Below are 17,347 nucleotides of genomic sequence, written 5' to 3'. Positions count from 1 at the left end.
ACCACAGCCGCGTCGATGAGAATGGGTGCGTGCTCGGTCCTCCTTTTCCTGTAGTCCACAATCATCTCCTTAGTCTTGGTTACGTTGAGGGATAGGTTGTTATTCTGGCACCACCCGGCCAGGTCTCTGACTTCTTCCCTATAGGCTGTCTCGTTGTTGTCGGTGATCAGGCCTACCACTGTTGTGTCGTCTGCAAACTTAATGATGGTGTTGGAGTCGTTCCTGGCCATGCAGTCGTGGGTGAGCAGGGAGTACAGGAGGGGACTGAGCACGCACCCCTGGGGAGCTCCAGTGTTGAGGATCAGCGTGGCAGATGTGTTGCTGCCTACCCTCACCACCTGGGGGCGGCCCGTAAGGAAGTCCAGGATCCAGTTGCAGAGCGAGGTGTTTAGTCCCAGGATCCTTAGCCTAGTGATGAGCTTTGAGGGTACTATGGTGTTGAACGCTGAGCTGTAGTCAATGAATAGCATTCTCACGTAAGCGTTCCTTTTGTCCAGGTGGGAAAGGGCAGTGTGGAATGCAATAGAGATTGCATCATCTGTGGATCTGTCTGGGTGGTATGCAAATTGGAGTGGGTCTAGGGTTTCTGGGATAATGGTGTTGATGTGAGCCATTACCAACCTTTCAAAGCACTTCATGGCTACGGGCGTGAGTGCTACGGGTCTGTAGTCATTTAGGCAGGTTGCCTTTGCGTTTTTGGGCACAGGGACTATGGTGGTCTGCTTGAAACATGTTTGTATTACGGACTTAATCAGGGAAATGTCAGTGAAGACACCTGCCAGTTGGTCAGCACATGCCCGGAGCACACGTCCTGGTAATCTGTCTGGCCCCGCAGCCTTTTGTATGTTGACCTGTTTTAACGTCTTACTCACGTCGGCTACGGAGAGCGTGATCACACAGTCGCCTGGAACAGCTGAGTCTCTCGTGCATGCCTCAGTGTTGCTTGCCTCGAAGCGAGCATAGAAGTGATTTAGCTCGTCTGGTAGGCTCGTGTCACTGGGCAGCTCGCGGCTGTTCTTCCCTTTGTAGTCTAATAGATTGCAAGCCCTGCCACATACGACGAGTGTCGGAGCCGGTGTAGTGTGATTAAATCTTAGCCCTGTATTGACGCTTTGCCTGTTTGATGGTTCGTCGCAGGGCATAGCAGGATTTTATTGTAAGCTTCCGGGTTAGAGTCCTGCACCTTGAAAGCGGCAGCTCTACCCTTTAGCTCAGTGCGAATGTTGCCTGTAATCCATGGCTTCTGGTTGGGGTATGTACGTACAGTCACTGTGGGGACAGCGTCCTCGATGCACTTATTGATAAAGCCAGTGCCTGATGTGGTGTACTCCTCAATACCATTGGAAGAATCCCGGAACATGTTCCAGTCTGTGATAGCAAAACACCTGTAGTTTAGCATCTGCTTCATCTGACCACTTTTTTATAGACCGAGTCACTGGTGCTTCCTGCTTTAATTTTTGCTTGTAAGCAGGAATCAGGAGGATAGAGTTGTGGTCGTATTTACCAAATGGAGGGCAAGGGAGAGTTTTGTACGCGTCTCTGTGTGTGGAGTACATGTGATCTAGAATTGCACATTTAACATGTTGATGGAAATTTGGTAGAACTGATTTAAGTTTCCCTGCATTAAAGTCTCCGGCCACTAGGAGCGCCGCCGCTGGGTGACTGGTTTCTTGTCTGCTTATTTCCTTATATAGCTGACTGAGTGCGGTCTTAGTGCCAGCATCTGTCTGTGGTGGTAAATAAACAGCCACGAAAAGTATAGCTGAAAACTCTCTAGGCAAGTAGTGTGGCCTGCAATTTATCACAATATACTCTACTTCAGGCGAGCAAAATCTAGTGACTTCCTTAGATTTCGTGCACCAGCTGATTACAGATTTGCACAGACCGCCCCCCCTCCCTTGTCTTACCTGCTGTTACCTGTGTGCTTACCTGTGTGCTGTTCTATCTTGCCGGTGCAGCTTGTATCCTGCTAGATAAATATGCTGAATATGTCTGCATGTTTGACACTTTTCCCATGTCCGAATGTGTCTCCGTGATCGGAAGACGGTTCTGATTTTAAGAGGTTGTCGTTTGCATCGGCGAGCAGTGCCCAAGAAAATAGATAAATCCAATTGTTAGATGCTACCACCACCCTCCCAAACAAAACCAAACATTGATTCGATATGGTCTTCTCACTTCGTACGCACACCTGTTTCACACCTGTTTGTCCTCGCTAATCAGCCTAGCAATATAGGCGTCGTGCTGCCGCAGACAAGAAGTAGACTGGACGTGTGTGCACGAACATTGACATCCATGTTACATTTTGATTTGTAGGGGGGTGGTAGCATCTTAACAATTTCAGTAAATCATTTATTGAGCTCTGCGACACAAACAAGGATCTCTTAACCTGTCTAGGACTGGGGTTCTGCTAGCGGCAGGGCGCCAAATTCAATCAACAGAAATCTCATAATTAAATTTTTCGGCGAAAGCAGAACATTTCATTATGTTAGGTCAGCAACTAGTCACAGAAAGCATACAGTGATTTTCCAACCAAAGAGATGAGTCACAAAAAGCTGAAATATTGATAAAATTAATCACTAACCTTTGATATTCTTCATCAGATGACACTCCCGGGACAAAATGTTATACAATACATGTATGTTTTGCTCGATCAAGTTCATATTTATATCCAAAAACCTCAGTTTACATTTGGCTTTGCCTCCAAAACATCCCATGAATTTGCACAGAGCCACATCAAATCACAGAAATACTCATAATAAACGATACAAGTGTTATTCACAGATTTAAAGATATACTTTTCCTTAATGCCACCACTGTGTCAGATTTCAAAAAAACTTTACGGAAAAAGCAAACCATGCAATAATCTGAGTACGGCGCTCAGAAACCAACACAACCCAAGAAGATATCCGCCATGTTGGAGTCAACATAAGTCAGAAATAGCATTATAAATATTCACTTATCTTTGATGATCTTCATCAGAATGCACTCCCAGGAATCCCAGTTCCACAATAAATGTTTGATTTGTTCCATAAAGTCCATTTATGTCCAAATTCCTCCTTGTTGTTTGCGCGTTCAGTACACAATCTAAACTCACGATGCGCGGGCAGGTCCAGGCAAAAGTTCAGACGAAAGTTCATATTACAGTCCGTAGAAACATGTCAAACGAAGTATAGGATCAATCTTTAGGATGTTTTTAACATAAATCTTCAATAATGTTCCAACTGGAGAATTCCATTGTCTGTAGAAAAGCTATGGAACAGAGCTCGCTCTCACGTGAACGAGCGTCACGAACTCAAAGCATTCTGCCAGACCTCTGACTCATTCCCTTCTCATTCGGCCCCACTTCACAGTAGAAGCATCAGACAAGGTTCTAAAGACTGTTGACATCTACTGGAAGCCTTAGGAAGTGCAACATGACCCATATCCCACTGTATCTTCAATAGGGAATGAGTTGAAAAACGACCAACCTCAGATTTCCCACTTCCTGGTTGGATTTTTTTCTCAGGTTTTTGCCTGCCATATGAGTTTTGTTATACTCACAGACATCATTCAAACAGTTTTAAATACGTCAGAGTGTTTTCTATCCAAATCTACTAATACTATGCATATATTAGCAACTGGAACTGAGTAGCAGGCAGTTTACTCTGGGCACGCTTTTCATCCAAATGTGAAAATGCTGCCCCCTATCCATAACAAATTAAGAAGCCCTTTGTTTCAGTAGATTTATGATATCATTATTAATGAGCTCATACAACAATGTAATTTACATTTGAATGCTAATATCCTATTAACCCTTTCAGTGTAAGAACTGTCATTAGCATGGTATAGAATGCCTCTTCTGATGTGCTTCCTCTGCTGTTGCAGGCGGTGAACTGCAAAGTGCAGCACAGTATTTCCTACACTCTGTCCAGGAACCAGACAGTAGTGGTAGAATACTGCCATGACAAAGACACAGACATGTTTCAGGTAAGTCTGCCCGTTTCAACATCCCAGATACTCTGTTGGTCTAAGCTTAGCAGATGACCCTGCCGTATGTATATTATTATTCGTCAGTCCTAAAAATCTGTGTAATTTTCTTAACACTCAAAACCATGAGTTTACAAGGCAATCTGCTTAGTAATAGACATTGATATTGCATTTCAACAATCAACTGCGGTCTGTTTTTTATAGATTTTTTTTTTAATGAAGTGCTAATCTGCCTCATGGATTTGTTTGCTACATGGCAGTGTTTCTATAGCATTCAGTCTCTGTGCTAGTCTCTCTCTTAGTCCCTCCCCGCTCTCCTTCCCTCAAGTGAAGACATGTTCTGTTACCCCCCTAGCATTAATCTAAATCCAGAGCACAGACCGCTCTACTCCCACCAGAGGAATTGAGACTGCTCCAGACACCACCTTCACATTCAACCCTTTATTGTGTTCATGTTTCTGCAAATGGCACTAAGTAAACGGAAAGCCATAACCAGCAGAGAGATAATAAATACCAACTCAAGGCCAAACATTGAAACAAAATGATTATGGAAATGAGATGGAAAAGCCTATGGGTTTTATTTACTATTTATGAAGGAAATTGCCCATGATTGGGGACGTTGACCATAGACAACGATCGGGCCGATATTGGCCTTTGTAGTGTTTCAGCCCTTCTCTATCGGCTTTGCCGAAAGTCTCTCAAATCAGCAACAGCAAGCTAGCTCATTCTCCAACTGAAAGGTGCAGTATTGAGAAATGGATGAATTGGCAGTAACCAAAATTGAACTCCTGTTGCAAATATTAGTTTAGTTAATATACTAATAATAAGCAGTGCTGCCAACTCTCACAAATTGGCTGTGAGAGAGACCCATTTGAACCTCAAGCTCACACGCCACGCCTCTTTATATCCCACACATTGAAAAGTACTGCGTTTATTTTTCTAATTAGTCTATTCTATAGTCAGTGCATTCACTTTTCAACTGTGTTCCAAATCGTTTTCAAATCTGAGCATCTGCGCCTGCAAATTAACATCACAGAACCTCCATTGTCCTGCCACAGCACTGTGAAACACACCACATTGAAGCATATGATTGATAGTTGTAAGGGATCAAGGGGATTGGATGAGCGTTTTTTATAGAAACGCCCCTCAAAATTAGAGTAGAGCTGAATAGCAAGAGAACGTTCTCCGCTGAGTTTATAAAACTGTAAAAAGAGCAGCATGGTAGGGCTGTTTTATGAACAATTTCCTTAATATGTGGTTGCTGCTACTTACTTGACAGCATGTACTAAAGTCAATTTACTCCACACTTGCATTAGTCCCCTGTTTTGGTGATTGGCATTTAGGCTGTGACAACGACAAGGCAGCACCACAGACCTACAGTATGTTTTAGCAGGGAAGTTTGGTAGGGTGACCTGACATGTAACTATGAAAATAATTTTGTCAAACCGATTGTGAACCAAAAAGTGTAAGTTTGATTCAAGAGCTGGGACAATAAATATACAAATAATTTGGTTAGGGTGTAGGGGCAGGTTTGTATGATCTATTTACTTATTTAGTCTGATCAGTGGAATAATTCTCATTATTAACAATGGGCTAAAATAAAGGGTATATAGTGTGCTTGTCAGCAAGAACACTACTGTTATTCCCCACAATTATTTTATTATTCCACTTCCCAATTTTGCCAGTGTAATCACATATTTGATATCTGATATAATACTTGTCTTTGAAAATGAATTAGAGGCTATGTACTTTTGCAGCCTTTTCATGGACAGTTAAAAAAAAAAAAAAATGCAAATAAGCATTGGATATTAAATGCTCCAGGCCTCAAATAATCATTTGACATTAGTATTGTGCACATGCACAACTCATAAACGCATCATATTTTGTATATGTAGAGTAAGATGATGGAAAGGATCTTCAACTAGTAGGCATAAACCACCTGAATATTGATATTCATTACATTTTTTTTGCAATAAGCACGCTAACTAAGCAGATAGGTATGTGACCTGTTAGCAAAGATTACGATAACTAACCCTTTCATCTGTGGTCTTAGCTAGCTATATTAGCTACAATGCTAGTTAGCGGGATAGATAAATATGCTGCAAAGATATCAGATAGGCGCTTAATGGCCAATTTAGCTAGCAAACGTTAGCTGGTTATCATTTTGAACATGCACCATTTTTGTCAACGAGCTATCTGATTTGTAGTGTAATGTTAGCTATTTATTGGTGTGCTGATTTGACCAACCGTAATCGCAGCCATAAATTAACAGCTGCTAGTCGAATTAGATCATTGTCGTAATAGAGAAAGAAGATTTTAGTGTGTTTTAAGTGTTCTCAGTAAACCGCACAAGTGATATGAGCAATGGAGAGAAATCGGAACGGGAGCAGTGGTATAGCTTCGCTCTAGCCAATCGTAGCAGTAGGATCAAATTACAACCCGCCCATTTCTTGACCGCTGAGCTAGCCAATTGAGTAATATCGAATTTCATCTTGGAAGGGGAGTTGTTTAGAGATGTGTCCTGACAAGTTGGGGGAAAAAATATTTTTTCCGATCACCTAAAATTACAATAAACAATATACTAGTTTGATTAGCATCCGTGATCACAAATCACGACATTACGTTGGACCCGTTTACATTGAATAGATGTTATTTTATATTCTCAAACTAACAGCAGTGCCTGTATGATGTCCTTACATACAGGCGTGACATGTGGGAGTGATGCTTCTATGCAAATGTTGTTTATCTCTGGGCTAATATAAGTCCCAAATGGAAGTCAGTCATCTGTAGCACCATAGACTCCACTGATCAGCCAAAACAAGCTTGATTACTCAATGCATGCACACATTCTTATTGAATATGCATTCACCTGTATTGTGAATAGGCCTATTCTATCTTAATTTACCCAGTTTATCAAGAGATTTGCCTTTTTCTTTTTAAACATATGACCGTTATGTAGTTAGATTGGTAAAAACATAGTCAAATGTATTGTTTTGATAAAGAAATGGATGCATTAATGCACACATTGCTGTCTCTGGAAAATGTTGTCATCAACATTTTCAATTGTGATATTGAGTATCAGCCTAAAATATCAGCCATCGGCCTTCTTGACCCCCATAAATCTACATTGGCTCTAAAAAAATTGCTTCTGTCATTCCCTAAAAACAAACACTTTCTAAACCACTGTTTTACAAATGGCTGTTCAGATTGGAATGGTGCACTTGTCTGTTCTAACCTGGGCGGATTCTGTTGTCCTGCAGATTGGCCGCTCCACAGAAAGCCCCATAGACTTTGTGGTGACAGACACGTTGTCTGGGAGTCAGGAGGGAGAAGAGACGCCCATCACCCAGAGCACCATCTCTCGCTTTGCCTGCCGTGTCGTCTGTGAGCGGGTCCTGCCCTACACCGCTCGTATCTACGCTGCTGGCTTTGACTCCTCCAAGAACATCTTCCTGGGGGTAAGACTGGGCTCAGAGGGCACTCTCCCAGGGATAGGAACGTCTGCAGGGTTGACTGGCATTCAGATACAAATGTTTTGAATGTAAAAAAACACATTTCACTGCACCTATCCAGTGTGACAAAATATATATTTTTTAATGTTCTTGCTACAGTATCTATTTTATGACAATGAACAATAGAACACTAGCATGTTTTTACTTTCTCCTCTTGTTTTCCTGCTAAGATTCAAAGCCTGGTTTGCATATGCATTCCAAGCAGAGTAAACTAGATTAGCACACAATGTATACTAGCACCAGTGTTATGTAAGTTCACTACAGTGTATTTGTGTGTCTGACTTTCCTCCTGTTTCACCCTCAGGAAAAAGCCGCCAAGTGGAAGAACCCGGATGGTCACATGGACGGGCTGACGACCAATGGCGTGCTGGTGATGCACCCCAGGGGTGGGTTCACGGAGGAGTCCAAGCCGGGTGTATGGAGGGAGATCTCTGTGTGTGGGGATGTTTACACCCTTAGAGAGACCCGCTCTGCTCAGACCCGCGGCAAACTGGTCAGTAGCACTGATGATGCTCCACCATTACACTCACCAAATCTGTTCTCAGTCATTTAAGTCAAGGAAAGAACCATTAACAAACATCAGGCCATTCAACAACATCAACACTGTTACATCTTTACAAATAAAATTCCATACCCAATTATACTAAAACCAAGGTAGCATTCTCTTAACCTTTCTAGGCCATGCGTTCGGCGAGCGGAACCCCTGACAACATTCCGCTGAAAAGGCAGAGCGGGAAATTCAAAAATATTTTTTTGAAATATGTAACTTTCACACATTAACAAGTCCAATACAGCAAATGAAAGATATACATCTTGTTAATCTAACCATCGTGTCCGATTTTTTTTTTTTTTAAATAAAAAAATGTTTTACAGCGAAAACACAACATATGATTATGTTAGATCACCGCCAAGTCCAAAAAACACACAGCCATTTTCCCAGCCAAAGATAGGAGTCACAAAAAGCAGAAATAGAGATAAAATGAATCACTAACCTTTGATGATCTTCATCAGATGACACTCATAGGACATCATGTTACACAATACATGTATGTTTTGTTCGATAATGTGCATATTTATATCCAAAAATCTGTTTACATTGGCGCCATGTTCAGAAATGCCTCTAAAATATCCGGTGAAATTGCAGAGAGCCACATCTAATAACAGAAATACTCATCATACACTTTGATGAAAGATACATGTTTTACATAGAATTAAAGATACACTTGTTCTTAATGCAACCGCTGTGTCAGATTTCAAAAAAACTTTATGGAAAATGCACACCATGCAATAGTCTGAGACGGTGCTCAGATATAAAGTCAACAGAAATACGAAATTACATCATAAATATTCCCTTTGATGATCTTCATCAGAATGCACTCCCAGGAATCCTAGTTCCACAATAAATTGTTGTTTTGTTCGATAATGTCAATTATTTATGTCCAAGTAGCTACTTTTGCTAGCACGTTTAGTACACATGTCCAAACGCTCGGGCAGATCCAGGCGAACTCGGACGAAAACTTCAAAAAGTTATATTACAGGTCGAATAAACTTGTCAAACTAAGTAGAGAATCAATCTTCAGGATGTTATCATAAATATTCAATAACGTTCCAACCGGAGAATTTCTTTGTGTCTACAGAAGTAATGGAATGCAAGGCGATATCATGTGGAATGCGCGTGACCAGGAACTGGCACTCTGGCAGACCACTGACTGAAACAGCTCCCATCCGGCCCCACATCACAGTAGACGCTTCATTCAACGTTCTACAGACTGTTGACATCTAGTGGAAGGCATAGGAAGTGCAAACAGATCCATATTCCACTGGGATTTCAATAGGCGATGAGTTGAAAATCGACCAGCCTCAGAATTTCCACTTCCTGTTTGGAAGTTTGCCTGCCATATGAGTTCTGTTATACTCACAGACATAATTCAAACAGTTTTAGAAACTTCAGAGTGTTTTCTATCCAATAGTAATAATAATATGCATATATTAGCATCTGGGACAGAGTAGGAGGCAGTTCACTCTGGGCACGCTATTCATCCAAAGGGAAAATGCTGCCCCCTATCCCTAAAAGGTTAACTTAGTTTCCCTATACTTAGTGCTCTCACCCATGGGTTACTGGGATCCCGGGACTGTCCCGGGATCATTCTTCACATTTCCCGGGAAAATAAAATGACAGGACCTGGGAAATTATCCTACAACATTTCCTACAATGTTGCACTAATGCAATTCCACAAAATAAACATGCACAGCAACAGATTAGCAAAAAATACAATAGCACATTATCCAAACGTGTTGTCGCATGGAAGCTTTTAGCCTAGCGCATTTACTTCACACAAAGTCCCCATAAATTCAAAGCACATGCATAATTGACACTGCCGGACTGCACATGCGACCGTTAATAAACCCTACAGTAGGCTATAGCCTATAAAATAACTTGTGCCTCTGAGCTGTCATTGTGATTCTTCAGATAGTCACACATTTTGTAGGCCTATGCACAATTCACTACATAGGTATCTCTATCACACATGAGAGGCATGATGAAAAATTATTATTCTGTCCTAGAGCCTAGTCTGTTTTGCTGTCCAGTTCCAATCCCACTGAAACCCAAAGTCCTGACTTCTGTGTCGCGTGAAAATTCCTAACTTCATTCTGTGATTCATAGGTTGCATTATCAAAGCATGTCTCTGGACTATGCATGTCAAAATACCCCTATAGCATGTCCCCCGCTACTCAGCGTTGTCTTGTACTTGCTGTCCATATGAGATCTTCGGTAGAGAATGTGTGAACAAAGGTAGATATGGATATTTTTTTTAAATATGGTCCCTGTTAAGATAACTTACTATTTACACTAATCTCCTTGTTATTCATGAGCTGATCTGCTATCTGTATAATCAACTCGATTTTGACAAATATAGGAGATATTCTGTCATTTGTTGAAGAGTGTTATCTAGCAAGTTTAGCAACTTGGGTCATTTGACTTTTGTTTGACTGCTGTGACAAAGTTTGTATGATTTGACAAAGCTATACTCTGGGTGTGCTCTGTGCATCCTGAGCGCGCTCTGTGTGGAGATATAACCTACTGCTGAAATGCGCTGAATTAATTAAGGAACATACCGCTCGGAGATATGAACTGCCTGTTTCGAAATTCACAACGTCATTGGCAATCGAAGATAGTTACTCTATCATTACTAAATATCAGTTTAATTTGCTCTGAAATCTTTACATATTGGTGCAGCCAAGCCGATAAGGTGGGGCAGCGCGCCTCTTATTTAGGGAGAACCCTGCATTGTGACCATATCTTGGTTTTAAATGCTTTAAATTATTATTGCGGTATTTCACGGGACTCTCGGGATAAATATAAATTATTCCCGTTATTGAAACTTGGTAGATTGTTGGGAAAATATGAATCCCTAGTGTTGAGCCCAGTCTCTCCCCTCCTAACTGAATACACTGAATGTACAAAACATTAGGAACACCTTTTGCCTTCAGAAAAGCCTAAATTTGCCGGGACATGGACTCTACAAGATGTCAAATGCCGCCAATAAATATATTGTACAAAGAAAAAAGATGTCAAAAGCTTTCCACAGGGATGCTGGCCCATGTTGACTCCAATGCGTCCCACAGTTGTCAAGTTTGCTGGATGCCCTTTGGGTGGTGGACCATTCTGGACCACACATGGGGAAACTGTTGAGCGTGAAAAACCCAGCAGCGTTGCGGTTCTTGTGATACACACTCAAACCGGTGTGCCTGGCACCTACTACCATACCCCTTTCAAAGGCACTTAAATATTTTCTTGACAATTTACCCTCTGAATGGCACACATACACAATCCTTGTCTCAAGGCTTAAAAATCCTTCTTTAACCTCTCTCCTCCCCTTCATCTACACTTAATGAAATGGTTTTAACAGGTGACATCAAGAAGGGGTCATAGTTTTCACCTGTTCAGTCTGTCATGGAGGGAGCAAGTGTTTCCTAGTGTTTTGTATACTGTTTAGAGCTGTGTGTGTGTGCTGTGTTGCCCCCTGCAGGTGGAGTGTGAGAGCAACGTGCTGCAGGACGGATCCTTGGTAGACCTGTGTGGAGCCACCCTGCTGTGGCGCACAGCTGACGGCCTCTTCCACACGCCTACCCAGAAGCACCTGGAGGCCCTGCGGCAGGAGATCAACGCAGCGCGGCCCCAGTGCCCTGTGGGCCTCAACACCCTGGCCTTCCCCAGCATGCAGCGCAGCCGCGCCCTCTCCTCCCTGGAGGACAAGCAGCCCTGGGTCTACCTGGCCTGTGGCCACGTGCACGGCTACCACAACTGGGGCCATCGCTCGGAGCAGGAGCCCAACGCCCAGCGGGAGTGCCCCATGTGCCGGACCGTGGGCCCGTACGTGCCGCTGTGGCTGGGCTGCGAGCCCGCCTTCTACGTGGACGTGGGCGCCCCCACACATGCTTTTGTGCCGTGCGGACACGTGTGCTCGGAGAAGTCAGCAAAGTACTGGGCCGAGATCCCTCTGCCCCATGGCACCCACGCCTTCCACGCCGCATGCCCATTCTGTGCCACCCAGCTCAGCCTCACTCAGGGCTATGCCAAGCTCATCTTCCAGGGCCCCATCGACTAAGCTGGGGGACCTTGGGCTGGGGGAAGAGATGAAGCAGGAGGGCCAACATGCTGTGACACTGTTCAGTCTATTTAGTGCGCTTAAGTTTTTTTTCTTCCCCGGACTGTAAAGATCACAAAGCTGATGGTGTACAACAAGTGTGTTCCACATTTCAGTGGAGATTGGCCTGAAGGCAGTGGTCCATCAGTGTTTGGTTTGGGCTTCTGGTCCTCTGGATGGCCACCGTGGCATGGTGTACACAGAGACGTGGAGCACAGTGGACCTAAGGCACAACCACAGAAATCCAACATACTCTTCAGCTGCCAGCCATCAGCTTTCAACTGAGCTAACTCTGGACTGTGCAAGCTAAAATGACTGCTCAGTTCAAGTAAAAGGGCCACAGAACGGGTCGCTGGAGTACATTTTGTCCCCATGTTATCAATCATAAACTCCAAAAGGATTACAAAGAGCAGGTTGGGTGGGGGTTCACGGTCTGATTCTGAGGTGCATGATTTTCAGAGCCAAGACAGCTGGACTGTTGTCTGGGAGGAGGAGCGAGCCAGCGAGGTTCATAAGTAACTAGTTAAGTGCTCCCCATTGGCTCCTCAGCCCTGATCTGATCTGCAAAGGTATCCAGAACATTTATCCTTTCCAGAGGTGAGCTGAACTCTGCTCATGAATTCAGGGAACAGATCTTTAAAGAAAACACATTTTTCTCTCCTCTTGTACAGAGATGTATTCCAGTGCCTGGGGCTCCCAGTAAAACTCTGGGAATATTTTTACTAGATGAAAAAATAAATATATATAGTTGAGGGAGATAATTGTGCATACAGTAAACTATAAAGAAATGTAACCCACATTGATTCTTTTCTACCTTTTTATTCTTAAGAAGTATTTTAAAACGCTGAGGCCCTTGTACAGTTTTCTATTGAAAATGTTAATATATTTTTCTCTATTGTAACTATTGGGAGCATGTGGGCTGGATCACGCGGGTATGTTTGAATGTGCCAACACTGGCTCATACTGAGACATAAGTCCCTTTTTTTATGACGTTACCAACAACAGGCCACTGGCTTCAACCTTGTGGGCCATGACAATGAATCTATTCAAATACATATTGTCCTCACCATTAGTGCTTTAGCCTTAATTATGCCATTGTTTTACTGAATAGCTAGGTCTGTTTTAAAATGTACTGTAAACCTGGGTGTCATATCAGTAAGGCCTTCATCTCCAGTGCAAGTTATTATCTTTTTGAAGTGTAACTCACTCAGTCACACATCCACTCTCACCTGCGAGCTGTCTTTGGTCTTGTCCCACACTCTGATACTGTGTTCAATGTGCACTTTTGAATTTGTAGCTTTATCTAATGCTGGGTTTTATCCAATAATTTGTACACTTCCAAACCTGGGCACTGTCACTGCAGCATGGATCATACCAATTACCAAATATAAAAATAGTTTTCTCTGTGATGCTTCTTGCAGCCCAAAGTGTTATTGTTAACAAACTAAAAACCAAACTGCTATTGTAGAATAAAAAACTGTTCTGGATGACAGCCAAAGCTGTTTGAGTATAACCAATCTCACAAGGATATTATCATGTGCAATGCCCAATTTAGCAAATAAAATTGTGGAGATGGATCAAGTTGGTCAAATACTTGTGTAGATAAAATCAGACTTTAAAGTTGGACAACAAGGTGGAAATAAGTTGCAACTGAAGAATTAGAAACAAATATGTGCACTGTTCTTAGATTCTGGCTAGTTTTGCCCATATGTAGAGTGAAGCTCAACACTATATACAAATGACCATCGTAGCTTCATGGTTATGATAGTGAGCATCATGATACTGACATGTAAGCAATGTTCTTACCATGGCTTTCTACAAGTTGCGTAATGAATCAACAAGTTTGAAGAGATGGTCACAAGCTATTCTTTTCAGCTACACTGAAGCCAAATAATGTAGTCACATGTCTACTATGCACACAGGAACACTACAAATGTGGTGTGTCCTGTCCTCTTCCTTGTTGGTGGACTGCAGAGGTTCCCCCTCCAGATGTGAGGTCTGCTCTGTGGAGGGTAAAAACATGACCTTGGTAGTATGAAGCCAGAAGCAGTAGGACAGATGTGAGACCATAACAGGTGGTCATTCAATGGTGTTGTTTGTAACTTCCAATAAGCAATGAGTAGCAGGGTAAAGGAGGGGCGTCTTAGAGTAGTATTCCTCCCACAGTGCCCAGTCAGTGCTGACAGTACGTAGATAGACCATGCTCTGGAACAGCTGTAATGTACCTGCCTGACACCAACATTCCTCCTTGAACATTTGGGAGGGGTTCTGTTGTTCACCTAAGGGCCTGTTCAGTGCATTTCGTCTCCTAAACCTGTACACAGGTCATAGCTCGCACTGATGCTCCCAATACCTACTTGCAAAAATAAACAATTTGTTTAAAAACAAATGTTGCTTGTCTTTGTTTGGTTTCAGTTCTGTGTAGGGACTCGCCATATGTTTAGTATTAAAAAAAAGTCATGGCCGGAGTGCATTGGCTGAGCATCACACTGGGTGAACCTCATGATTTAAGGTGTTTCCCCTGCCAGGTAAGTATACATTAGAATTTCTACAACAGTATGAGTCAACTGATAATCACGTGTAAAGGTTATTAGATGTCTATTGCCGATATCTATCAAAATCACTTCTACTGTAAAGAATGAGGCTTACATTAAGGCTCCCAAAGCCTTCTGAAAGATAATACTCAGGAACACGTCTATGTTAAGACAGGCTTTGCAAAGGTAAGCAGATGTATTTTTACAGAATGGTGACCATGTTAAAACACTAGCGGAAGGAGGTTCCAGTTCTGAGTGACAGCTGGCCAAGGTTTATTTTGGACATAAGTAGCCTGAGATGCCCTGGCTGAGTCTCTAGCTCCCCCACAGGATAACTGATATTACTGCACTTCACTGAGGCCATCTTTCATCATAGTTGCTGACATGTTGCATCATTCCTCATTACAAACATTAACAATCTTCATTCTCGAATGTTGATAAAGTTGGCTCTATCAAAGAGGCACAATTTTAGATATTTTTATCTAGTAACTTTTTAGGTGTCATCTAATCAGTGGCAGCCTACTCTTCTTTTTAGCATACAGAAAGGCCCATCGGCAACATTTTCTGATACTATCCTTGTTTCAACATGGTCATAGTATCAAGTTGGTATAGGCCTCGTTTTTTACCGTAAGTAATGGCAAAATGGGAACATTTTCTGACCTTTTCCTCTGTTTATGCAGATCACCGTACAAACCACTAGAGGACACTATTTCCTCAACTATGGGCATACTGCTACCCAGTCTCCTGTAAGGTGCAAATGATGCCCAGGGGAAACATTGGACACAACACATTGGCAGCAGGGTCGTCTCTAATTACCACAGCCACAAAGTCATAAGCCTTGCCTATTTCTACAATTTATCTTATTAAAATGTGATTTTAATTAAAATTAAACCTTACCCACACTGCTAACCTTAAAACCAAAAAGCTCAATTTAGTTTTCATGAATTTTTACAATATAGCCAATTTGGACTTTGTTTGTGCTATCTAGTGGAAACCTGGCAGCAATGGATGACCGATGAAGGGGACGGAATAAAGGCAGCCATTTATTGCATTATGAATAACAAGACACAAGGCACATGTTATTGCGGGTTAAGCGTCATGCTTGTGTTCCTAGCTCCAACAGTGCACTATTAGCTAACAATACGCACAGAATGCCAAGGCAGCAGCTACTCTTCCTGGGGTCCAGGAACAATGTATGGACAGTATGTGGATATAATATTTAGTATATCTGTAGGATAGAATTGTGTGTGTGTGTGTGTCTATATACAGCAATAGATTGCATTGACTAGAATACAGTATATACATATGAAATGAGTAAAACAGTATGTAAACATTATTAAAGTGATCAGTGTTCCATTTAGCTATACCAGTGAAAATGATGGACTCATGAGAGTTCATTCAGAGTTTTCTTTACTTTGTAGAATAATTACACTACTTGGCCAAAAGTATGTGCTTGTATGGATGGCAAACCAATACATGTTTATGTCATAGTCACCAATCAACTGCATTACACCTAATAACGGCTTCAAGTACCACCATCGATTTCTATATGGCTAGCTGCACTACATGAGCAAAAGTATGCGGACACCTGCTCATCGAACATCTCATTCCAAGTTGGTCCCCCCTTTTCTGCTATAACAGCCTCCACTCTTCTGAGAGGGCTTTCCACTAGATGTTGTAACATTGCATCAGGGACCTCCTTCCATTCAGCCAGGAGCATTGGTGAGGTCGGGCACACAGTCGGCGTTCCAATTCATCTCAAATGTGTTCGATGGGGTTGAGGTCAGGGCTCTGTGCAGGCCAGTCAAATTCTTCCACACCGATCTCGAGTAACCATATCTGTATGGACCGTGCTTTTTGCATGGGGGCATTGTCATGCTGAAACAGGAAAGAGTCTTACTTAAACTGTTGCCACAAAGTTGGAAGCACAGAATCATATAAAAAGTCATTGTATGCTATAGCATTAATATTTCCATTCACTGGAACTAAGGGGCTTAGCCCGAATCATGAAGAACAGCCTCAGACCATTATTCCTCCGCCACCAAACTTTACAGTTAGCATTGTATTGGGGCAGATAACGTTCTCCTGGCATCCGCCAAACCCAGATTTGTCCAGTCGGACTGCCAGATGGTGATGTGTGATTTTCACTTCAGAGAACGCATTTCCAGAGTCAAATAGCGACGAGCTTTACACCACTCCAGCCGACGCTTGGCATTGCGCATGGTGATTTTAGGCTTGTGTGAGCCTGCTCGGTCATGGAAACCCATTTCATGAAGCTCCCAACGAATAGTTATTGTACTGACGTTGCTTCCAGAGGCAGTTTGGAACTTGGTAGTAAGTGTTGCAACTGAGGACAGACGATTTTTAGTCATTGTTGCTCCTAGACATTTCCACTTCACAATAACAGCACGTACAGTTGACTGGGGCAGCTCTAGCAGGGCAGAAATTGGACTAACTGACTTGCTGGAAAGGTGGCATCCTATGACAGTGTCAAGTTGAAAATCATGTTTGTCTATGGAGATTGCATGGCTGTATGCTCGATTCTATGTAGCTGAAATAGCCGAATCCACTCATTTGAAGCGGTGTCCACATACTTTAGTGTATGTGTTCATGTAGAAATACTGTACAAAGACAGCAACATTTTTCATCATACACAACTTGCTCCCCTCTAAACTAAGGGCACACA

General features: G+C 42.5%; 1 protein-coding gene across 1 annotated transcript in view; it reads left to right on the top strand.

Moving 5' to 3' along the window:
- Nucleotides 1-14,489, top strand: part of LOC120060318 (E3 ubiquitin-protein ligase pellino homolog 2) — a 43,188-nt gene extending 28,699 nt beyond the window's left edge. The window contains exons 3-6 of the mRNA XM_039009521.1: nucleotides 3,865-3,966; nucleotides 7,227-7,424; nucleotides 7,783-7,971; nucleotides 11,510-14,489. Coding sequence (XP_038865449.1) covers nucleotides 3,865-3,966; nucleotides 7,227-7,424; nucleotides 7,783-7,971; nucleotides 11,510-12,088 — 1,068 coding nt within the window. The 3' untranslated portion in view covers nucleotides 12,089-14,489. The remainder of the gene's footprint in view (nucleotides 1-3,864; nucleotides 3,967-7,226; nucleotides 7,425-7,782; nucleotides 7,972-11,509) is intronic.
- Nucleotides 14,490-17,347: the final 2,858 nt, after the last annotated feature.

This window comes from Salvelinus namaycush, chromosome 15, assembly GCF_016432855.1.
Source record: "Salvelinus namaycush isolate Seneca chromosome 15, SaNama_1.0, whole genome shotgun sequence".
Taxonomy (NCBI): Eukaryota; Metazoa; Chordata; class Actinopteri; order Salmoniformes; family Salmonidae; genus Salvelinus; species Salvelinus namaycush.
Note: the sequence above shows the minus strand (reverse complement) of the source record. Positions and strands in the feature narration are given on the sequence as shown.